This window comes from Talpa occidentalis, unplaced genomic scaffold, assembly GCF_014898055.3.
Source record: "Talpa occidentalis isolate TD23 unplaced genomic scaffold, MPIMG_talOcc4v2.1 talOcc4.16, whole genome shotgun sequence".
Classification (NCBI taxonomy): Eukaryota; Metazoa; Chordata; class Mammalia; order Eulipotyphla; family Talpidae; genus Talpa; species Talpa occidentalis.
In genome coordinates, this window is record NW_023601653.1 from 82332717 (window position 1) to 82353814 (window position 21098).

General features: G+C 50.5%; 2 protein-coding genes across 12 annotated transcripts in view; one reads left to right on the top strand and one right to left on the bottom strand.

Annotated features, from left to right (window-relative positions):
• The window catches only part of R3HDM2 (R3H domain containing 2), a 124366-nt gene extending 121859 nt beyond the window's left edge, over nucleotides 1-2507 (bottom strand). For 10 of the 11 annotated variants that reach the window (XM_054696728.1, XM_037515046.2, XM_054696726.1 and 7 more), the window contains exon 1: nucleotides 2469-2507. The gene's annotated coding sequence lies outside the window, so the exon portion shown is untranslated. The remainder of the gene's footprint in view (nucleotides 1-2468) is intronic. The other variant, XM_054696723.1, reaches the window with a different exon arrangement.
• Nucleotides 2508-8082: 5575 nt separating this feature from the next.
• INHBC (inhibin subunit beta C) lies at nucleotides 8083-17845 on the top strand. The gene is made up of 2 exons (XM_037515456.1): nucleotides 8083-8395; nucleotides 17100-17845. The coding sequence occupies exons 1-2, from the start codon at nucleotides 8083-8085 to the stop codon at nucleotides 17843-17845; spliced, it is 1059 nt and encodes a 352-aa protein (XP_037371353.1).
• The last annotated feature ends 3253 nt before the right edge of the window (nucleotides 17846-21098 follow it).

Genomic DNA, 21098 nt, shown 5'->3' on the forward strand with positions numbered 1-21098 from the left:
TGAGAGATGAAGATGAGAGATGAAGACTAAAACTCCCCTTTAGTATTCAGTCATAAATTTCTTGACCACCAATTGTATGCCAAGTGCTATGCAAAACAAGAATATCTCCCTTAAAGAAGCTTACTTTCTCCTAGGAGAGACCAAATATATATAGTGTGTTACAGGTGGATAAGGGGTAAGGAGAAAACAAAGCAGAGAAGTGGGACAGGGGTTATGTAAACGTATGTGGGGGAGGGACTTTGCAATTTAGATAGCCAAGGAAATGTCACTAGAAAGACATTTGAGTAAGGCTATGAAGGTTTATTAGGGAAAGGGGTTCGGGAAGACCTGGGGAACAGGTGCACATAGAGTCACTGAGGCAGCTTGTTTGGTGTCCTCAAGAACAGCCAAGGGGCCGGTGAGTATCTTGGAGGGAAAGGGATGCTATAGATCCAGGGCTCTACAGACCTTTGAAAGTCTCTAGTTTTTATTTTGAAAGAGAAAGGAAGACATTTCTTCTGAATCCTTCCCAGGAAAAATGATCAGTCACCCCATTTTTATATAGGCAGCTTTTAAAACGCTCTGTTAAATTGTGCAGATCTGCAATATAGATTAGGTAGGGCACAAAGACAGCTAGAACCGCAGCTCTGAATGAAATTTAACTTGCTGACAGATCATCAGACTTTCAAGAAAAGTTCTTTGTTCCTTCAACCCTGTGGAGAACAGTAACAGGAAGAAAAGTAAGTCTAAAATGTGAAATGTGGGCCTCCCTGGTGGCGCAGCAGGTTGAGCACAGCACTGTGAAGCTGTCCGCAGCCTCTGCGACGCGGGTGCGATTCCTGGCCGGCCAGGGAGAATCCCACATGGCACGGCAGACCTCTCCTGTCTTGCCTGCTGCTCCCCTCAGCAGTGGATCTCAGTCAATCTGCCTGTTCTGTTCCCCGCTCTGTCTCTGGTGAATCCTCTCACCCTCCCATGCCCCTGGCCTGTACCCCAGCTCTTGCATAAAAATAAATAAATCTTTTTAAAAAAAATAAAATGTGAAATGAACTTAATCTACCACTTTTCACCTCCCACCACTACTGAAACTGCTTTTGTCTTGATGCCATAAACCTGAATCAGTGCAAATCTGACTATCTGAAACTACAATATTAGGAATCCGTGACATTCCTGAAGTGGAACCTGTCACTCGCCCTCCTCCCCAGTCCATGTCACCTACCACCACCAGAAAGGGCTCAGGCTTCTCAATTTCAAGTAAGCCTATTTGAAAAAAAAATAAATATTCAAGGATATTCATCCAACTGGAACCTGAATTTAAAATTTCCCACAGCAGGACCTCCCTGATGGTGCAAGGGGTTAAGCACAGCACTATGAAGCAATCCACAACCTCTGCATCATGAGTTCCATACCCGGCCAGCCAGGGAGCAACCCATATGGTGCAGCAGACCTCTCCTGTCTCCCTGCTGCTCCCCTCAGCAGTGTATTTCAGTCAGTCTGCCTGTTCTGTTCCCCACTGCATCTCTGGCCTGTACCCCAGCTCTTGTATGCATAAATAAGCAAATCTTTAAAAATAAATAAAAATTTCCCACAGCTTACTTTAGTTAATGAACCTCTGGGGCTGTCATTCAATCCCTTTTTTTCCCCCAAGATTTTTTAATTTTATTTATGCATACAAGAACTGGGGTACAGGCCAGAGACGGAGTGGGGAACAGAACAGGCGGACTGGCTAAAATCCATTGCTGAGGGGAGCAGCAGGGAGACAGGAGAGGTCTGCAGCGCCATGTGGGTCAGCTCCCTGGCCAGGGATCGAACTCGTGCTGCAGTGGCTGCAGACTGCTTCATAGTGCTGACATTTAACCCCTTGCGCCACCAGGGAGGCCCCATTCGACCACTTCTGATCAACACCCAGGCTCAGTTCGAGTGCATAAATATTCTGTGGTTACGATGTTAATGATGAAAAGTTGAAAATCGTTGACTCTACAGGAAATCGAGATCTGGACGAGTTTTCAAGAGGCTCGAGAGTGAGGGGAGCTTAGTGGAGGCCAAACTTTTAAGCCCCAGAAACATCTCCCCGGAGACGCCAACTCCAGCCCGGCCCCAGGATAAACTGGGATACCGGCACGACCTGAAACACCCCAAACCCTTCCTTCCCGTTTCTGCAGTGCGGGCAGGAGAGCGGAGACCCCAGAAACACACAGAGCCGGGCAACCACCCCGGAGGCGCAACAGTTCTCGGGTCCCCCTCGCAGGCCACAGGTGGCGCCGGCCCCCCGCCCCGCGCGCCCCTCCCCCGCTCCCCGCCCGCGCCCCCGCGCGCCCCGCGCGCCCCGGCCTCGGGGTCGTCCTCCCCGCGGGCACCGCCGCGACCCCCGCCCGCAGCGCCCGCGCCCGGAGCCCCAGCCGGCCTCCCCCGGCCCCCGCCCGCGGCCGCCACGCCCCCTCCCCACGGGCCGCCGCGCGCCCGGCCCCTCGGCCCGGAGGTGGCCTCACCTCACGCGGGCCGCGGCGGGGAGGGCGCCGGCGTCTCCGCCCGCCGTCCCGGCCCACGGCCGCCGGCTGCGGCTCGGCCCGGACGGGCGGGTGGCGGCGCGCTCCTGGGGGCGGGCTCTTCGCGGGGCTCCCCAGGGCCCGCCGCCGGGGCCCGGGGGACGGGGCGGGGGAGGGGGAAGGGGTTTGGGAAGGAGGGGGAAGAAGGGGAAAAAAGGGGGGAACCAGACCCGGAAAGGGAGAGCAGGGGGGAGGGGGAAAAGCAGAAGGGGGAAAAAAAGGCCCCGAGTCCGCCCCCCGCTGCGGCCTGCGCGCTGCGTCACCACGTCCGGCGTAGTCGTCACCGCGTCCTGCGCCCCGCGCGTCCCCGCTTCCTGTGTGCCTCTGCCCGCCCGCCGTCCGCGTCCGCAGCCCCTGGCCTGCTCCCACCCGCCGCCACACACACTCACACACACGCGCACACACGCGCGCACACACACGCACACACGCGCGCTCTTTCCTTCACGTTACTCTGGTCTCAAGACGCCCACCCACAGCCCCCTCAAAACCATCAGGCTCCTCAGAGTCACCCCAATTTAAACAACACCCAGTAACCAAATTGAAGTTACTATAAAGTAACGAGTCAACAGAGAACTTTCAAAATAACCTTTCACCTGGACAGTGATTCCTGAGCCCAGAAGCGAGCCTACGAGCAGTAAACAGTTGTAGTATAAATTGGGTAAAGATCACATGGTAGGTCCAATTTTTCTCCAGATGTAAAAACCTGGAAGGCACTTAGTTCAGACTCGGTTCAAAGTCACTTCTTACCAACATCCCTGTCAGACACACAGTACACAGACACACGTATGTCTGTGTATGTAGTACGTTTCAGTGAACACCTCATTGGTCTTTGGGTAGCAGGGGGAATTATTTGCCAGGAAACGTGACCTCATCATAATTCTGCTGGAACCAGCACATGGTCTCCTGTCTTGGGATTTTGCGTTTGGTCCCATGGCAATCTGTCCTGTGCTGCTTGTCTGAGATGCCGAGGGCTGGCCTAAGAAATGCTGCATAGAAGTCCAGACAATAGGTACCAAAGCTTGGGTCATAATTGATCCACAGGTGGATGTGCTCCTGCATCCCAAAACCAGGGTTTCCAATATCTGAGAAGTTATATATTTTTTTCGTTTATTTTTTTTCTGTTTCTCCCACCTTCATACCTTTCTCCAGGATCTCACTTGAGATGGTTCCATGAACTGTGGAATGGATTGCAATCTTTCCATTTCTCCTAATACTAGAGGATCTCATGCTGTATGGAGCTTTAGAGAACACAGGAGTCTTGTGAGCTGTTCCAGCAACTTGGCTACCTCAGTGGTCTGTCTGCATCCTCCCACACACAAATGTTGAGAGAGCTTGCAGATTCGAAGCTCCCAACACACAGGCCTCTCCATTTCACCCTCATCTACCTCATTCACCTCCACCCATAGGTGATGGAGAACCCATAATTCTTAAGAATCATCTTAAATTTTCAACCTCCCATTTTGTCCATTCTTGGCAGAATCAATTTAGTTATTGACTGTGTGCATTTGGATCGTTTTCTGACCAACTCCCTCAAAGAAGCATTGTAGTCTTACACGGATAGAATTCAGGCATTAAATATTTACTCTATCAAGTGTGTAGTAGGCAAAAAAAAAGTCAAATAATTACATAGCACAGTATAAGTGCTATCATAGGTGTTTAATGAATAAACTACAGAGGACCTACAGGTGAAATTTCAATTAATCTTGAAGAATATAGGTAAGAGTTTACTCAAGAAGTAAGAATGAAGACTTCAGCAAAGTCCTAGAGGTGTGAAATTCTTTCCTTCAAGGATCAGCTCTTTCCAGGTTTTCAAGTTGCAGGTAACTTGATGGAGAATGATGACCAGGAGGAAATAATAGCTAATATTTGTATAACAGATGTTTAATATGGAATATGTGGCTTTCTACATCTACTATTTCTATTCAACACAATAGGTATTATTAATATACCCATGTTATGGGTGAGGAAGCATGAGGTACCAAAGTCCCGGATGTAGCACTTAGTTCCTCTTCAGAGTGGTCTCTTAATCACTACACTATTGGCAAAGTAACTGGACAGGGCAGATTAGAAAAGACTTGTATGGTGTCATGCAGTGTGCAACAACTGGGTCTTTTTGAACCAAATGCAGTTAACTGAAGAACAGCTAAAATTGAAGCATTGAAGTGTCTACCCCGAACAGGAGGCTTCCTCTGCTTCTCCCCTTTTTGCTTACCTTTCTTTCCCCAACTTATTGCCAGGTAGCAGCTGGTCATGTGAAGATTTGAGGGTGTCTGGGAACTACATACTGTAGTCAAAAATTAAAACAAATATCAATGTAACTACCTCTCCCAAACTAAAAAAACAAACAAAACACGTTATGTATTGACCTCAAGCAAAAATCAATTATTTCACCAACAAAATGGGTTTATTCAGAAACAACAACAAAAAAGCAGTTTGGTAAGTACAGACTCATGGAGCTACCAATTTTACCTTCTCTTGATTCAAGGCCAGCACTTCTGTTTATATAGCCTTTGGAAGGGTTGCTAAGTAATGATGCCTCCTTCTTCCTTCAGCTGGGGCTGGAAAGCAGCATCAATTCCTGTGTTAGAGATGCAAGGCATGTTGCATCCTGTAGTTTGCATATTGCATTGGAATGCATAGGAACTGTCTTCTAGCCTCCTGACCTCATTAAAACAAGTTTTCGGTATATTTATTTTCACACATCCAAGAATGAACTTAAGAATATTAAAATGGTAAAGATCAGTCCTTGTGGACTTGGAAGAGAGTGGAGAATGATAGCTTATAGGCACAGGATTTCTTTCTGGGGTGATGAAAATGTTCTAAGTGGTGATTGTGGCACAACTTTGTGACTGTCCTAAAAGCCACTCAATTGTACACTCTAAGAGGGTGACTTTTATGTGAATTATGTTTCAAAGTTGATATTTTGAAATACATTTATACTAGAAAATAGTGATAAATCTACCTCTATCACAGTCTTTGAAAAAAAAACAGAAAAAAAGGAATCAGTGGAAGAGAGCTAAAAAATTTGACACACAAAAACCCAATCAAGGTGACTTGGCTTATAACCTCTGAGAAGCAGCCTGGATCGTGACATTTATTCCTTTAATTGATATATCTTAAGCATGTCTATTACAATATAGATCGGTTCTGTGTGTTATGCTGGGAATATAGTAGCAGAGATGACTCACTAAATGACTGCTCTACACACAGTGATTGAGGGCATGTCGTCGAGGCAAGAATAGTCCAGAAAAGGGCCTCCCCGATGGCGCAGCGGTTGAGCGCTGGGTTGCGAGGCTGCCTGCAGCCTCTGCGGCGCTGGCTCGATCCCCGGCGGCTGGGTGAGGGTCCCACATGGTGCGCAGACCTCTCCTGCCGCCCGCTGCTCCCCTCAGCAGTGTTCTTCGGTCCTTCTGCCTGCTCTGCTCCCCGCTCTGGCTCTGGTGAATTCTCTCACCCTCCCGTGTTTCTGACTGTACCCAGTGCTTGTATAAATAAATAAATAAATAAATCTTTAAAAAAAAAAAAAAAAGAATAGTCCAGAAAAGCAAATCGGCAGAATTTCTGAGCACATCTGAAGATGAGGGTGCTCTGACCCACAAACAAACCTATGTGACAGGAACAACGACACACTTTTTATTAAGCACTTGCACTGTGCTAACCACTATAAGTGCTTCATAAAATTATTTAATTCTCAGGGCCTCCCTGGTAGCACAAGGGGTTAAGACACAACCTATGAAGCTATCCGCAGCCACTGCAGCACGAGTTCGATACCCGGGAAGGGAGCTCCCCACATGGCGCAGCAGACCTCTCTTGACTCCCCCTCTGCTTCCCTTAGCAGTGTACTTCGGTCAATCTGCCTGTTCTGTTCCCCGTTCTGTCTCTGGTGAATTCTCTCACCCCCCAAACCTCTGGCCTGTACCCCAGCTCTTGTATGCATAAATAAATAAATCTTTTAAAAAATTATTTAATTCTCAAGACTTTGAAATAAACTTTTTTTAAAAAATAATCTTTATAGGTCTATAATCCCATAGTCAAATTCCATTGGGTCAGACATGTTTCAGAATTCAGAAAAGTTCAACTTGTAGAAAAGTAAAATGATATTTATACTGTATATTATAAAACAGCCCCAGGGACAGCATCTCATAATCAAATAAATAAGATTTCTGGAATAAAAATGTATAATCTTAGTGTGATTTAAAAAAAGACCAGAAATAACCTCACTTCTCTTCAGGTTAGGTCTGATCATCATATTTTTTTTAATCCTGGTTTTATTTCAAGATTTATTTATTTATGCATACAAGAACTGGGGTGCAGGACAGAGGTGTGGGGAGGGTGAGAGGTTTCACCAGAGACAGAGTGGGGAGCAGAACAGGCAGATCTACTGAAATCCACTGCTGAGGGGAGCAGCGGGAGTCAGGAGAGGTTTGCTGCGCCATGTGGGTAGCTCCCTGATCGGGGATCGAACTCGTGCTGCAGAGGCTGCAGACAGCTTTATAGTGCTGTGCTTAACCCCTTGTGCCACCAGGGAGGCCTGATCATGTTACCAAAAAAAGTTCAGAATACAGGGTTTTGAGATTTGAAAATCATAAATAATCATTCAAATTTGGGTGACTTGCTCAGAATCACACAGCCAATAAAACAAAGAGACAGAATTTTAACCTAGGTGATATAACTTAACAAACTTTGGTTCCAAATTCCATGCACCATTCCTGTCAGGTAAATCCCTTGCTGTGGATCTGCGAGACCTTTCCCAGGGGATCTACTCAGGCTCTTTGGGAAGAAAGGGCCAGGAATTATGACAGATCTCAAAATGTTTTCCCTAAGCTGCAGAAACCCTAAGGAGAGAGCAAAAGCCCCTTCCCCTTCCCACCTTCAGGTTTCCCTGAGGACACAGGAAACGGGGCTAGAACACTTGCCCTTCCCTCCTCAACTTGATACTGAAGGTTGGGAGCCCCGCAGGGCAAAGCCCCACCCTGGGGCTCAGGGCTGAGGAGAAGTGTGGCTCTGTGCCCTGGGAGGGGGTGGGGCTTTGAGAAGTCCCAGGCGGAGAAAAAGCAACTCTCAGTTACCTGCCCGCAATCACGAAAGTGCCAAAGTGCTGGGGCAACGACCCCCCCCTTGCTGGAGAGTCACCCTGTAACACTCTGTCTTAAACTCTCTGATCTCCCTGTCACCCCACGCTTCCCAGCAGTGCCATTGATCTGAGGAGGAATTTCATGGCTAACCTTTGTCCCCATGCCTGGACAACTCACGGGGGTAACAACCGGCTCCCAACACTGGCCACAGAACATTCCTCTCACCAAACAAACGAACCTCCCTGCACATCCCCCACTCTGCTTTCAGTGACCCTGCGCTGGCGCTGGAGGCTTTTGCCAAGTTCTACCTGGAACTGGCTTCATCTCCTAAATCAGATGTTTGGCTGCTCTATCCCCTGTGAGAAAGAGCCATGCCAGCTGGACGCAAGCCTTCCCTCCAGGGCCCCTGGTGGCCAGGACCAGCAGAGACCACAGCTGTGAGCCCCTGAGCCCCTGGTCTGCTCTAGGACAGCCTCCCCAGCATGCGCCCCTCACTGCACCTGGCCTTCCTATTGCTGGCTCTGGCCACCATGGCCACTCCCAAGGCTGACAGTCAGTGTCCGGCATGTGGGGGGCCCGCCTTGGACCTGGAGAGTCAGCGGGAGCTGCTTCTTGACCTGGCCAAGAGAAGCATCTTGGACAAGCTGCACCTCAGCCAGCGCCCACACCTGAGCCGGCGAGTGTCCAGAGCGGCTCTAAGGACTGTGCTGCAGCGCCTCCGGGGGACCCCTCGGGGCGCCTTTTGGGAGACTGACAGGGGACAGGAATATGAGATCATCAGCTTTGCTGAGACAGGTGGGTTCCTGGTCTGTAGCTCTTCCTCGAAACCTCACAGCCAATAAGGGGAAGGAAAAGTTTCCTCTGCAACCCAATTCCTGATTCCTTCCACTGAACAATCCCAAACTCCAGCCTCCCACAGGACCTATAATCTCCTAATCCCAGATTCCCAAGCCCCAGGCACTCTCTGGTAGCTCAGATTTAACCAATGGTCTCCTGAAAAATGGATAGGCTTCACCACTCTTACATCTATCTACCGCCACACCCCTCACTGCAGGCCCCACAAACTTCTTCATTCTGTGTGTGAGCCCCCCACTTCCTGCACCCCATCCCAGGGACTGATAGCTGAAGCGTCCATCCTTTCTCCGGCCCTAGGTGTCCAGTTCCTGTTCCCCCATTCTCCCGGACGCCCCATTTGGGAAAAGGGGGGAAAGCAAAACACCAGGACTGCAGTCCATCACCCGACCCCTGCCCCCTCGCCTTGAACCCCGGGTCCCCATATCACAACATGTCAGACTCAGGTCAGGACTCAGAAAGGTGGATAAAGGAGAGAGGCGGGCAGAGGAACTGAAGAACTTAGCAGGCAGCTGGAAAGAGGACCAAGCACTCAGAGACAGGACCCTAGACACAGAACACAAAGTGATCTTTCTCGCCTCTGCGCTTCTTGCACGCTCTTTCTTGGATCTCTAAGACTCTTTCCACTCCTGACCCTTTACCCCTTATTAGTGCCCGCTCCCCTCACCCTTCGAACCCTAGCAAGCCTTCCCATCCTGGAGTGCTGGAGGGGAAAAACCCCACCGTGTCCTGAGGAGGAGGTATTCCCTCTCTGGTGGCCCCACACCCTCATTTCCAAACCTCAATTTTCTGTGGAGTTACCTATTTCTAGGTTTTCTATGAAGTCTCTCAATAGAATGTCAACTCCTTAAGATCCGAAATTCTCATTTATCCCTCATACTGTAGCAGAGACCTGTGTCTAGGGGAAGGCTTATACAATGCTCGCTGTGTGCTGGGCTGTTTGCATATATACCTCCTCGAGATGCTCAGAGCAACCCCGTGAGCATGTTCTGCTGCTCTCCCCATTCTAGAGGTGAGGAAACTGAGGCACAAAGAAGTTGAGTAACTTGCTTGAAGTCGCATGGCTTGTAAGACTGAAGCCAGAGAGTCTGGCTCAGGAACCCATGATTTTTTTTTTTTTTTTTAAGATTTATTTATTTATTTATTTATACAAGCACTGGGTACAGTCAGAAGTGCGGGAGGGTGAGAGAATTCACCAGAGCCAGAACAGGGAACAGAACAGGCAGACTGATGAAATACACTGCTGAGGGGAGCAGCGGGCGAGGCAGGAGAGGTCTGTCGCACCATGTGGGACCCTCGCCAGCGGCCGGGTATCAAACTGGTGCTGCAGAGGCTGCAGGCAGCTTCACAGCGCAGCGCTCAACTGCTACGCCACCAAGGGAGGCCCCAGAACCCATGATCTTGACACCACTCTGCCGTTCATGAACAGGTGGATACTCTAAAACATCAGTTGAGTTAACAACCGGTCTTTGCTATAGGTTAGCTCCACCACAGACTAGCATCTGCCATGATGGATGAGGCCCTATTCTAGCCCAAAAGAGGGTTTCTACTTACTATTAAGGACACAACATCGAGACCTAGATACTCAGGGCTCAAATCTTTGCTAATCCACTTCTTACTGCATGTGTGACCTGGGTTGTTAATAGTCACTTTTCCCATTTGTAAAATGGGGGACAATGGGAGGACAGTTGAGAGAATTAACGCGCTAGTACAGGAATTGTGTTTAGAAGGCTAAGGTGGGAGCAAGCAACCAATACAAGACTCAGCTCCTGCTCAAGAGGGGTGAGTGGCTGCTCAGAATGAGTTTTAGGCACAAGAGCTTGAGGGGTGTGCCTATCCATTTTTCAGGAGACCATTGGTTAAATCTGAGCTACCAGATTTGAGTAGCTCAGGACATGAGTTTTAGGCACAAGAGCTTACTGGGTCAGGAGTAATTTCTTAGGACCTGGTGAGATGGGGGAAGTCTTTCAGGAGAAGACAGCCAATGGACTGGCCTTGCAGAGTAAATTTGATTTCAGTGGGTAGAAAAGACTAAATAATAGCCTAGAAGGCAGAAAACACGTGACTGGAAGTCTGAAGGGATAGATTGCATTTGGAGTTGAAAAGCAATTTGGAGTAGACAAGCATAAGGTGGACAGTTGGGCATGAACCCTGCAGGCCTTGAACCCCAAAATCCTCTTTGGCTCTTTTTTTCACCTTTGTATTCCTGACCCTTCGCCCAGTTGTTGGTATATTGCAACAATAATGATGGTGACAGGTATCTCGTGGACCTGCCTCATGTCAGCCTCACAACTTCCTCATAAAGCAACTTTATTATTCTCATCTTACAAATGCAGAAACAGAGCCTCAAAGCATGATAATTTATACAGCCAAGGTCATATGGCTTGCAAGGGGTAATATTCAAACAGTGTTCTCTCTGACTTCAACGTATACATTCCACTTACTTGCTAATGCGTGAATGAGTCTGACATTCAGGTCAGAGGGGGCCCGATCTGAGACAAGGTTTGGAAGTGAAAATGACTACGACTGGATTCCACCTTTTATATTTGAATATTTTAGCTTGAAGTTTTCATTCCAATTTAAGCTATCATCTACACCACAGTGTGAAAGACAGATCCGAGGATGATTCCTGCTGGAGATATGAAGTGAGCGAGCTCAGGGAATGGGGGAAACTAAGGCAGGGCTTTTTGTAGTCTCCAGGCTCCTGAGAGCCGACTGTGAATGTCTCCCAACTCCACATCCAGTAACACCACATTGACAGTTTGAAATCAGCCGTGGTGGGAGAATTTTTAACACAGAAATGGACAAACACTAGAAATGAGGAATTTTTTTTTTTCGTTAAACATGTCTCAGCACATCAGTGCTTGGTCTGAAAATGCAAGTTCTCTGCCTCCCACACATCACAGAGGTGGGACCAAGGCAGGATAACCCCACGAGGCACTCCTGTTCAAATGGGGGATAAGGCAGTGGGAAACAGCCACCACTGATCCATAAAAGTTCTGATGTCCAGCTGGGCATGTATTTTAGTCCACCCCAACTCTAGAATTTTCTTGCTCAGAGGCTCGTTCTACACTCTGAGTGGATGTGCCTGTCCTTTTGAGAGCCCACCACTGCTTCCCGGCTCTCAGAAGGACCCGCTCAGCCTTGGCTCCAGCCTCTGAAATATCTTTCCTGCCAAATAGGAATTGGCCTATATTTTTGCAGCCAAGCAGTTTTCTCAACCTATTTCCTGCCCATAGAAGTTGGGGGGGCTCAGATATGTGCTTTCATTTTGAGGAGTCTCTGTCCCTTTTACTCTGAACTGCTGCAAATTTCACGATCAAAATTCTCTAGAACTCTACTGGCCTTCTAAGTCACAAATAGTAGTCGGCTCAGTTCGACAAAAAGCACCCTTTTGCCTATCAAGACAAGCCCCAATTTGGGTTACAAGTCAAGGGTGTTTGGGACAATACTCTGAAGACTCTTACAAGCCCTTTTCTCTAGTTGAGAGGATTCATAGACCATCATGTTAAGTTTTAGACCTTAACAAAGGGTCTTACAACTGGTGCTTTATTTGTTTTGCTCTTCACTCTGGGGTCCTGTTTAACTGGCAGTGCTCTGGTTTGATTTCTTACTTTGAGAATTTTTGTCAGACAGAGGCAAGGAATGAAAAAAGATTTTATTGTCCAATCGAGCAAGTCCAGTTGGAAATATTTTCTCTAAATTCTGCTTGAAAATTGAACAGTTCCTTTTTTAGTTCTTCTCACTTCTGAAATGCCTTATCATAGGCAGCTAAAATAAGCCAATTGCCACTTTCAGCATTCCACCTCGAAATATCTTTAGCTAAATTCACAATTTTGTTAGATACCGTCTCTAACTTCCAAGTTACCACAGAAGATAGTCAATACAGGGCGCAGGTTCCCTGTCCCCAGCTTCCAATAACACTTTCCTCACTGCTCTTCCTGCCTTCACTAATAGTCTCCTCGCCAACCTCCCATCCTCTGCCTGCCACCCAGCCCAAGGCCAGTGCTGCCTACCTTAGGTCTTTTTTTTTTTTAAGAATTATTTATTCATGCATATAAGAACCGGGGTACAGGCCGGAGGTGTGAGGGGTGAGAGGATTCACCAGAGACAGCAGGGAACAGAACAGGCAGACTGACTGAAATCAGTCAGGGGAGCAGCAGGCAAGCCAGGAGAGGTCTGCGGCACCATGTGGGAATCTCCCTGGCCGGCCGGGATCGAACCCGTGCCATGGAGGCTGCGGACAGCTTCACAGCGCTGCACTCAACCACCTGCAGCACCAGGGAGGCCCCTTAGGTCTTTGTTATGGCAGTACTCCTCCTTCCGATACTAATAACTATTTCAGCCATTAATTTCAAAATCAGCCCAGGCTTAAGACAAACAAATAAATACCACCTCATTATTTCCCATGATTTTGTTTTGACTGCACTTGTCTAGACAGTTCTCTGCTCTCTGTGGTAGAGCTGAGGTCGGTCACACAACTGCATTCAGCCAGGAGCTCACAGGGGCTACAGCCTCCAGTCAGCCTCTGGTCCTCCAAAGCCTTGACATGGCTCCCCATCCAGCAGTCTAGTCCCGGTCTCTCTGAAGCAAGATGACTGGCTTCCAACGGGATGAAGCTCCCTGTGTTAAGTACTTATCAAGCTTTTGTTTGCTCCGTACTTGCCTATGCTTCATGGATGAAATCCAGTCACATGACCAAGCTCAGAGTTAATATGGAAGGGATTGAACAAAGGCATGACTATGGGGAAGTGTCCATTGGGGGCCAACAAAGGAATATTCTACCATAACCCCTGGTGGTCACTCTGGTGCTTAAGAAAGAGGTTCTAAGGCCTCCCTGGTGGCGCAGTGGTTGAGCGCTGGGTTGCGAAGCTGCCCGCAGCCTCTGCAACACCAGTTCGATCCCCAGCCGCCGGCGAGGGTCCCACATGACACACAGACCTCTCCTGCTGCGCCGGCTGCTCCCCTCAGCAGTGTATTTCGTCAGTCTGCCTGTTCTGCTCCCCGCTCTGGCTCTGGTGAATCCTCTTACCCTCCCTTGCTTTTGACCGTACCCAGTGCTTATATAAAAAAATAAATAAATAAATAAATAATTTTTTTTTTTTTTTTAAAAGAAAGAGGTTCTATCAGTAGGGTGCTTAGGAACACAACAAGAAAAGAATCATGACATCAATCATTCTTCTTCTAGTATTTTGGTATTGGGACATTGGAAGACCAACTAGGAGGAGCTAATTAAAAGGTTCAGTAGAATCAGGAGCTGTAGCTGCCATTTTGGGACATCACAAAGCTGGCAAGGCTATCGGAAATGTAGATCCACTGAGAAAAATACCTGAAATAGTCTTAGACAGAGAGGTGGAGATGAGAGAGAGAGAGTACTTTGGCTCTGAGAACTATTAAGAGTAGTCTTCTTCCTGACTTCCAGTTCTCAAGAAGCCTAGTTGACATTTATTTGCTGCCATTTTATGCCCATGAGAGAACTGGTGGCATTCCCACAATAACGCACCCTCACTTAGAACAAAAAGATAAGGGGGTGGGGAAGAAAGTAAAGGTAGCTAAAGCCAATTCATTGTGGAGATTTAGTTGTTTCCTAAAAGGATTTGCACTTCATTCACCACTAAGTTTTTGAGACGACGAATTTTATGACCTCACCAAGTTTGGGAAAATAGCTCTGGTGTCAGTGTAAATTAAGAATTAAAGAAGTAGAACATGGTCATTCACTGGAGGTTTATGAGTTCCTACTATGAGATAGGTGCCAGGGATACCACGGTGAACGGTGCAGGCACAATCTCAACTTCATGAAATTTATGTTCCAGCTGGGGCTGGGGAGAAGCAGGAAAGAGAAGTGTCTCATAAAGAAATGAACAAAAAACCCAAGATGATCACAGAGACAGTTAAGCAGGATGATGACAGTTAAGCAGGATGATGCATCCGAGAGATGGAGGAAAAGTTGCAGGCTGCTGCAGAGAGGTTAGTCAGGGAAGCCTCTCCGAGGAGGAGACATCTGAACTGAATGGCAAAAAGGAGCTGGGGGCCTCTCTGGTGGAGCAAGGGGTTAAGTCTCAGCACTATGAGGCTGTCCACAACCACTTTAAAGAAAATAAAAAGGAACTGGTCATTCAAAGATCTTGGAAAGACATTCCAGGCAGGAGGAACAGCAAGTGCAAAGACCACGAGGCGAGCCCATGTTTGTTGAGTTCAAGGAGCAGAAAAAAGCCAGGACAGGTAGTTAGGGTCATTGAGTGGAAGAATATCCATTTAATGTCCACGCAAGTTTTCTGTGTTAAGGGGTTAGATTTTATTCCAATAATGATGGAAAGACTTTGGAGATTAAGCTGATCAAATTTATGTAATAAAAAGGTCATCCTGGCTGATTACTCTGGAGAATAGTTTTGGGACAGAGTGGACCCCTTGATTTTTTCGTTTGTTTCCCTTTTTTGTTTTTCCTGAGAGTGGCCCACTTGTGAAGTTAGTGCCAGAGTGCAAGGAAAAGATGGTTGCGGATTGGACTAATGTATAATAGAGGTGGGAAGAAATGAAATTATATTATGAATTGGAGATAGAATTGACCGATCTTGCAGAGAATTTCAAAGAAGGAGATGAGGGCTCTTCAGGTTCGCCCTTAAACAATGCTTTTACAGGAAAAGAGAAGATTGAGTAAAGAAGGAACATTTTTTGGACCGGGGGATAAATTACAGTTCTTCTTTGAATGTGAAAAGTGTGGGACATCATTGGTTATCCACTCGGAATATCATATCAGCAGCTGGATATGCAAGTCAGGGAGACTGAGTCAGGACCCAGGAAAGAGAGACAGAGAGAGGGGGGTGTGGATTAGGGAGTCATTTGCATATACATAGAACTGAAAGCCTTGGGATTTAATAAGAATGTTTTGGGAGAGAAACCGAGAAGAGAAGCGAGCTCAAGACCGCCAACATTTAGAGGTCAGACAGCGGAAGGGACACTGTCAGCAAGAGAGCAAGATGGGGCAGCCTCCCACGATGGGAGATGGAGCGAGGAGGAGGGAACGGGTAACTGCCAAAACAGCTGCAAGGCCCAGAAAGACAGACATAAGGAGATGAATGGCTGGATTCAGCATGTAGGAGGTGCTGGTGGTCCTGACGAGCAATTTTAGTGGAGTGGAGGGAATAGACACCCAATGAATATGTTTCAGTTCACAAGGTGAGGGATGAAGCGGGGATACTGGGCACTAGTAATGGGGCAGGACGAGACACATAGACATTAGAACTACTGCTGTGGGCACAAAATCTGGGGATGGGGAAGTGACCACAGGTTTGCTAAAGGTGATAAGAGGGTAGTGGTGTTGTCATATCTAAGGACAGAAAGAGCATGTATGGGAAGGAAAATAATTTTTGCCTGGGAAAAATTGATTTTAATGTGCTGGCAAGACATTCAAGTAACAAACTTGAGAAGTTAGTTTAGGCCCAACCCTTGGTAATACCCAAATCTATTTGTCCAGTACCGAGGTTCAAAATCGCCTGGACTGAGCATACAGATTTGGAAATCACCTGCATAAAAATAGCCTTGGCTGACCATAAGAGCTACCCTTAGCGTGGAGGAAATGAAGGTCAAAGACCGAACCTGGAAGGGGGGCCTCCCTGGTGGCGCAAGGGGCTAACTGTCAGCACTGTGAAGCTTTCCTCAGCCACTGCAGCTCAATCCCCGGCCAGGGAGCTCCCCACATGGCACAGCAGACCTCTTCTGCCTCCCCACTGCTCCCCTCAGCAGTGGATTTCAGTGGATCTGCCTGTTCTGCTCCCCACTCTGTCTCTGGTGAATCCTCTCACCCCCTCCCCACTCCTCTGGCCTGTACCCCAGCTCTTATATGCATAAATAAATAAATCTTTTTTTAAAGATTTATTTATTTTTTTATTTATACAAGAGTTGGGGTACAGGCCAGATGCACGGGAGGGTGAGAGGATTCACCAGAGACAGAGCGGGCAACAGAACAGGCAGACTGATGAAATGGGCAAGACAGGAGAGATCTGCTCATCATGTGGGTTACTCTGAGGCTGGCGGGGATCTAACCAGCACTGCAGAGGCTGCGGACAGCTTCATAGCACTGCGCTCAACCGCCTGTGCCACCAGGGAGGCCCAACAAATAAATCTTTAAAAAAAAAAAAAGGGGGGGCCTCCCCTGGTGGCGCAGGCGGTTGATCATAGCGCTGTGAAGCTGTCCGCAGCCTCTGCAGCGCAGGTTCGATCCCGGCCGTCCAGTGAGGATCCCACATGGTGCGGCGGACCTCTCCTGTCATGCCCACTGCTCCCCTCAGCAGTGTATTTCAGTCAGTCTGCCTGTTCTGTTCACCACTCTGTCTCTGGCAAATCCTCTCACCTTCCCGCGCATCTGGCCTGTACCCCGACTCTTGTATAAATAAATAAATCTTAATAAAAAAAAAGGACAAAACCTGGAGAATGCTTGCATTCAAGGGGTGGTAAGAGACAGAAAAGTCAGTAAAAAAAAATTAAGGAAGACTCTTAAGAGAGTTGTGATAATGAAGCAAAGAGAGAGATTTTCACTGGGCACAGAAAGGTGTGCCCAGTGCTACAGAGAGCTCATATATCTGGGAATGCAAAAGTAGATGGAGACTGCTGCTCAGGCCAGAATGACCCGGGCTCCTTGTGTCCACAGGCCTCTCCGACATCAACCAGACCCGTCTTGATTTCCACTTCTCCTCTGACCGAACCCCCGGCGGCGTGGAAGTCCAGCAGGCCAGCCTTATGTTCTTCGTGCAGCTTCCTTCCAGGGCCGTCTGGACTTTGAAGGTGAGGGTCCTTGTGGTGGGCTCACAGGACGCCAACCTCACCTCAGCTACTCAGCAGCTGCTCCAGGTGAATGCTAGCGGCTGGCACCAGCTTCTTCTGGGGCCTGAAGCGCAGGCTGCCTGCAGCCAGGGGCACCTGACCCTAGAGCTGGTTCCTGAAGGCCACGTGGCCCAGCGTGCAGTCCTTCTGGGTGGGGCTGCCCATCGGCCTTTCGTGGCGGCTCAGGTAAGACAGGGGGGCAAGCACCGGGTGAGCCGACGAGGCATCGACTGCCAGGGAGGCTCCAGGATGTGCTGTCGACAAGAGTTCTTTGTGGATTTTCGTGAGATTGGCTGGCACGACTGGATCATCCAGCCCGAGGGCTACGCAATGAACTTCTGCACAGGGCAGTGCCCGCTGCACGTGGCGGGCATACCTGGCATTGCCGCCTCCTTTCACACCGCAGTGCTCAACCTTCTCAAGGCCAACACGGCCGTGGGCACGACCGGAGGGGGTTCGTGCTGTGTGCCCACAGCCCGGCGCCCGCTGTCGCTGCTCTACTACGACAGGGACAGCAACATCGTCAAGACCGACATACCTGACATGGTGGTGGAGGCCTGCGGGTGCAGCTAATCCATGTGTGGCGAGGGCAGCCCAAGGTGGGGTGGGCAGCAAGCCCTCGCCAGAGGCCCTTCCTCGAGAGAATGGCACAATCCTGTGACTGCCTCTGTCCAGAAGATGGACCTTCTCCCTGGGCCACTTATGGAAATTTCCCCAGGCAGAGTGCACCCATCAAGCTCCACATGCTCGGCTACCACCTAAGGGCGCCTGACCCACCTCCAACTGTGAGCAGTGTCATCCAGCTTCCAGGCAGACGCCTACAGCCCGCCCTGGCCACCCCTGATCCACCATGCCGGCCCATCCTCTCCACTGATGGCACCTGCTTTGGGCTGAGCTGACCGGCTCCTTCCCCTGATGTGCTGTGGCCTCAGAGAGCCCCTTACTGAACTCCCCAATGATCAGATCACTGCTCCCCAAAGTGAGGCAAACTCCTGTCTCTCAAGCCCCTTTACCTCCAAGTTGCCCGGGGGGGGGGGCTGTCAGGGTCTGCGAGGGGCACCTGCATCCATTCTCTGTCCTGCCCTGTCCTGCCCTGTGCCCCCAGGTCCTGGCCCTGGCTGGCACTACTTGAACCCCTTTGGCCCCTGGCTTCCTGCTGAGCCTGACTAAGGGGCGCCACAAGCCAGAGAGCAAAGGAGAGGACACAGAGGTCAGGGCGTTTCTCGTCCTGGTGCCTCATTTGTGTGACTTTCCCTGGCCACATCCCTGCGCATCCTGTCTGACCCCCATCCCATGGTTCCTGTCTCCCTGCGTCCGATCACCGCTTCCACACTGGGAGCTGGCAATGACTTTCTGAGCGTCCCCCGGAGGCCTTAGCATCCCCTCGCCCTGCCCGCCCTTCTGTGAATAAGCCCTTCCTCAAGTCTTCTTATTGGGAGAAGACCGCTGAATGAGTGGGTCTTTCCTCTCCTGTCAAGACCCTGGCGGACACTCACCAGGCGACAAGCCTGCCTGCCCTGCTCACTCCTGCTTCTCCTCACCCAGGTTCCTCAGGGCAGAGTTACTGCCTCCACCCCACACGTCAGGCCTCTTGCCTCTCCAGGCAGCCTCCTCTTCTTCCTTAGACTCCCTCCACCTTCCCAGAAACATCTCTGCCAGCTTCGTGGCTAAAAAAAAGACCTGAATTCTGCTGCTCCTCTTCTGTATTTTACCCAAGACAAGAGACAGGCCCTGCTCTATCAGCAAGCAGGCCAGCAGCCTGTGGGCACACTGGTGCAGCAGCAGAGAGTGGCTCAGAGCTGGCTGCCTCCCTTCACCAGCCCAAGGCTGCACCCAGGAGCCTTGCCCGGAAACTAGAATGGCCCTGGGGGCACTCGAGTGAGACAAAGACAAGGCCTGGGATGAGGAAAGGGAGGCGTTTGCTCTGCGATGGGCCTCTCAGACCTTTACCCCCTTCACTCACCCGCTCCTCCCTCTGGTGGACAGCCCTGAACCGTGGGGTCGATACTGTCTGCAGCCCAAGGCCGAGTTTGCACAGAGCCCACGTGTCCGCTCCTCTGGGTAACGTGATGTCTGTGTTTGCTCAGCTTATAACCGCCCCCAACAGAGTCTGGGAACCCCAGGGGAGGAAGCCCGGAGGAAAGGTCTGAAGACGACCCTCCTGGAGGGACGCAAGTCTGAGCGGCCTGCCGTAGCTCGCCCACCTACTCCGACTGGAGCTCTGCGAAGAGGGGACCCAGGGGAGTCTCTTTCTCCCCCCTTGGCAGCGTGTCAGCTCATCCCACCTCACCTCGCTCAACCTCAACCTGACCTCCTTCCTAACTGCAGCCTCAGGGCCCTGAGCAAGCTAAGGTGAGGTGAGGAAGCCGCCTTGGGGGCAACATGCTAAGGGATGCCCAGAGCAGTGATCCATCAAAATAAACGCTGTCTTAACGTGATATTTTAAAACATCAAAATAAATGCCCCCAAATCTATGATGAATAAAGCCGCAAACGTGAAAATAAAGGCAGGCTCAGTGTTATTCCCTTTCTTTTTGGCGCTCTGATTTAAGAAAAAAGGAAGGGGGAGAAAGTAGTTCTATCCCGTCCACATCTGTTCTCCCAGAGCCCCCTGGTCCCTGCCGCTGTACTCTGGGGCTTTCTCCCCTGGGCAAGAGAATCACTGAGACCTCCTCCTCTTCCTTACCCCCCCCCCAAGCTGCCCCCAGCCCCCAGCCAGGTTGGTGGTAGGGCGGGCCTGTGAGGCAGATGGCTGGGGTATTTATAACCCGAGCACTTCTTGGGAAAAGTGACTAAGATGCTAAGAGCATATTTATAGCTGGGTTCTGACGTAAGTGTCAGTGGGGAGGTAGGGCCGGGCCAGGCACAGCAGCAAGAGGGTAGGAAGAGCTGAAAATTGGGGGCACCTGACAGGGGAGACAGGGAAAGGGTCAGTGCCTCCTGCAGCCATCTCTTGCTGCTTCCCCTGACTCTGCCGCCTGGGGCCTCCAGGTAAACCCTCTGATGCTTCCCTGGGGGCCGGTCTCAGTTCGAGGGCCCCGACAGCAGGGCCAGGGAGCTGTCGCTGTCGCTCGCCAGCCCCGGCCCGCGGAGAGGGAGCCGGGAGCCGGGCAGAGCGCGGGCCAGCGGGGCTGGGGTATGGGGAGAAGTGCAAGGTGCACAGGTGAGTCCCAAAGTCTCAGTCTCCTTCTGCCGGCGCCCGAGTCTCCAGGAGGAGCCGGCACCCCTCCCCAGCCCTTGCCACGTGGCAGCGGAGCTGCGGGCCCCGAGGACAGCCCCCGCTCTGGCGGCGCCCGGGGAGCGCGCAGAGACCAGCTTCTCGGCCCCGCGGGAGAGCAGGGTCCCCAGAGGGGGGGCTCGGGGGCACTCGCAGGCCCGCGCGCCCCTCGGCAGCCCCTGCCCGGGAAGCGGGTGGCGCGGAGCCGGCGGCCGAGCAGCGACGCGGCACTGCCCCGCGGTGGACACCGGCGGTACTGCAGCCCTCCCGCCGCGCCGGGGGGCCCGCCCGCGGGTGACGCGGGAGCTCAACAGGCGCCGGTTCCGAAGCCCACTCACCTCCTCCAGCATCCTGAAGAAAATGGGGCATAAGAAGCAGCTAGTATGGGCCTACCCTCATGAGTTCAAGGGGGATCCCCTCCATCCCATTTTAAGTTACTGAGGGGCCTCGCAGGTGCTGCAGGGGGAAGGTCTCAGCACTATGAGGCTGTACACCGCCTCTGCAGCACCAGTACAATCCCCGCAGGGGCTACCCACATGGCGCTGCGGACCACTCCTGTCTCCCCCTGCTCCCCTCAGCAGTGGATTTCAGTGGATCCACCTGTTCTGCT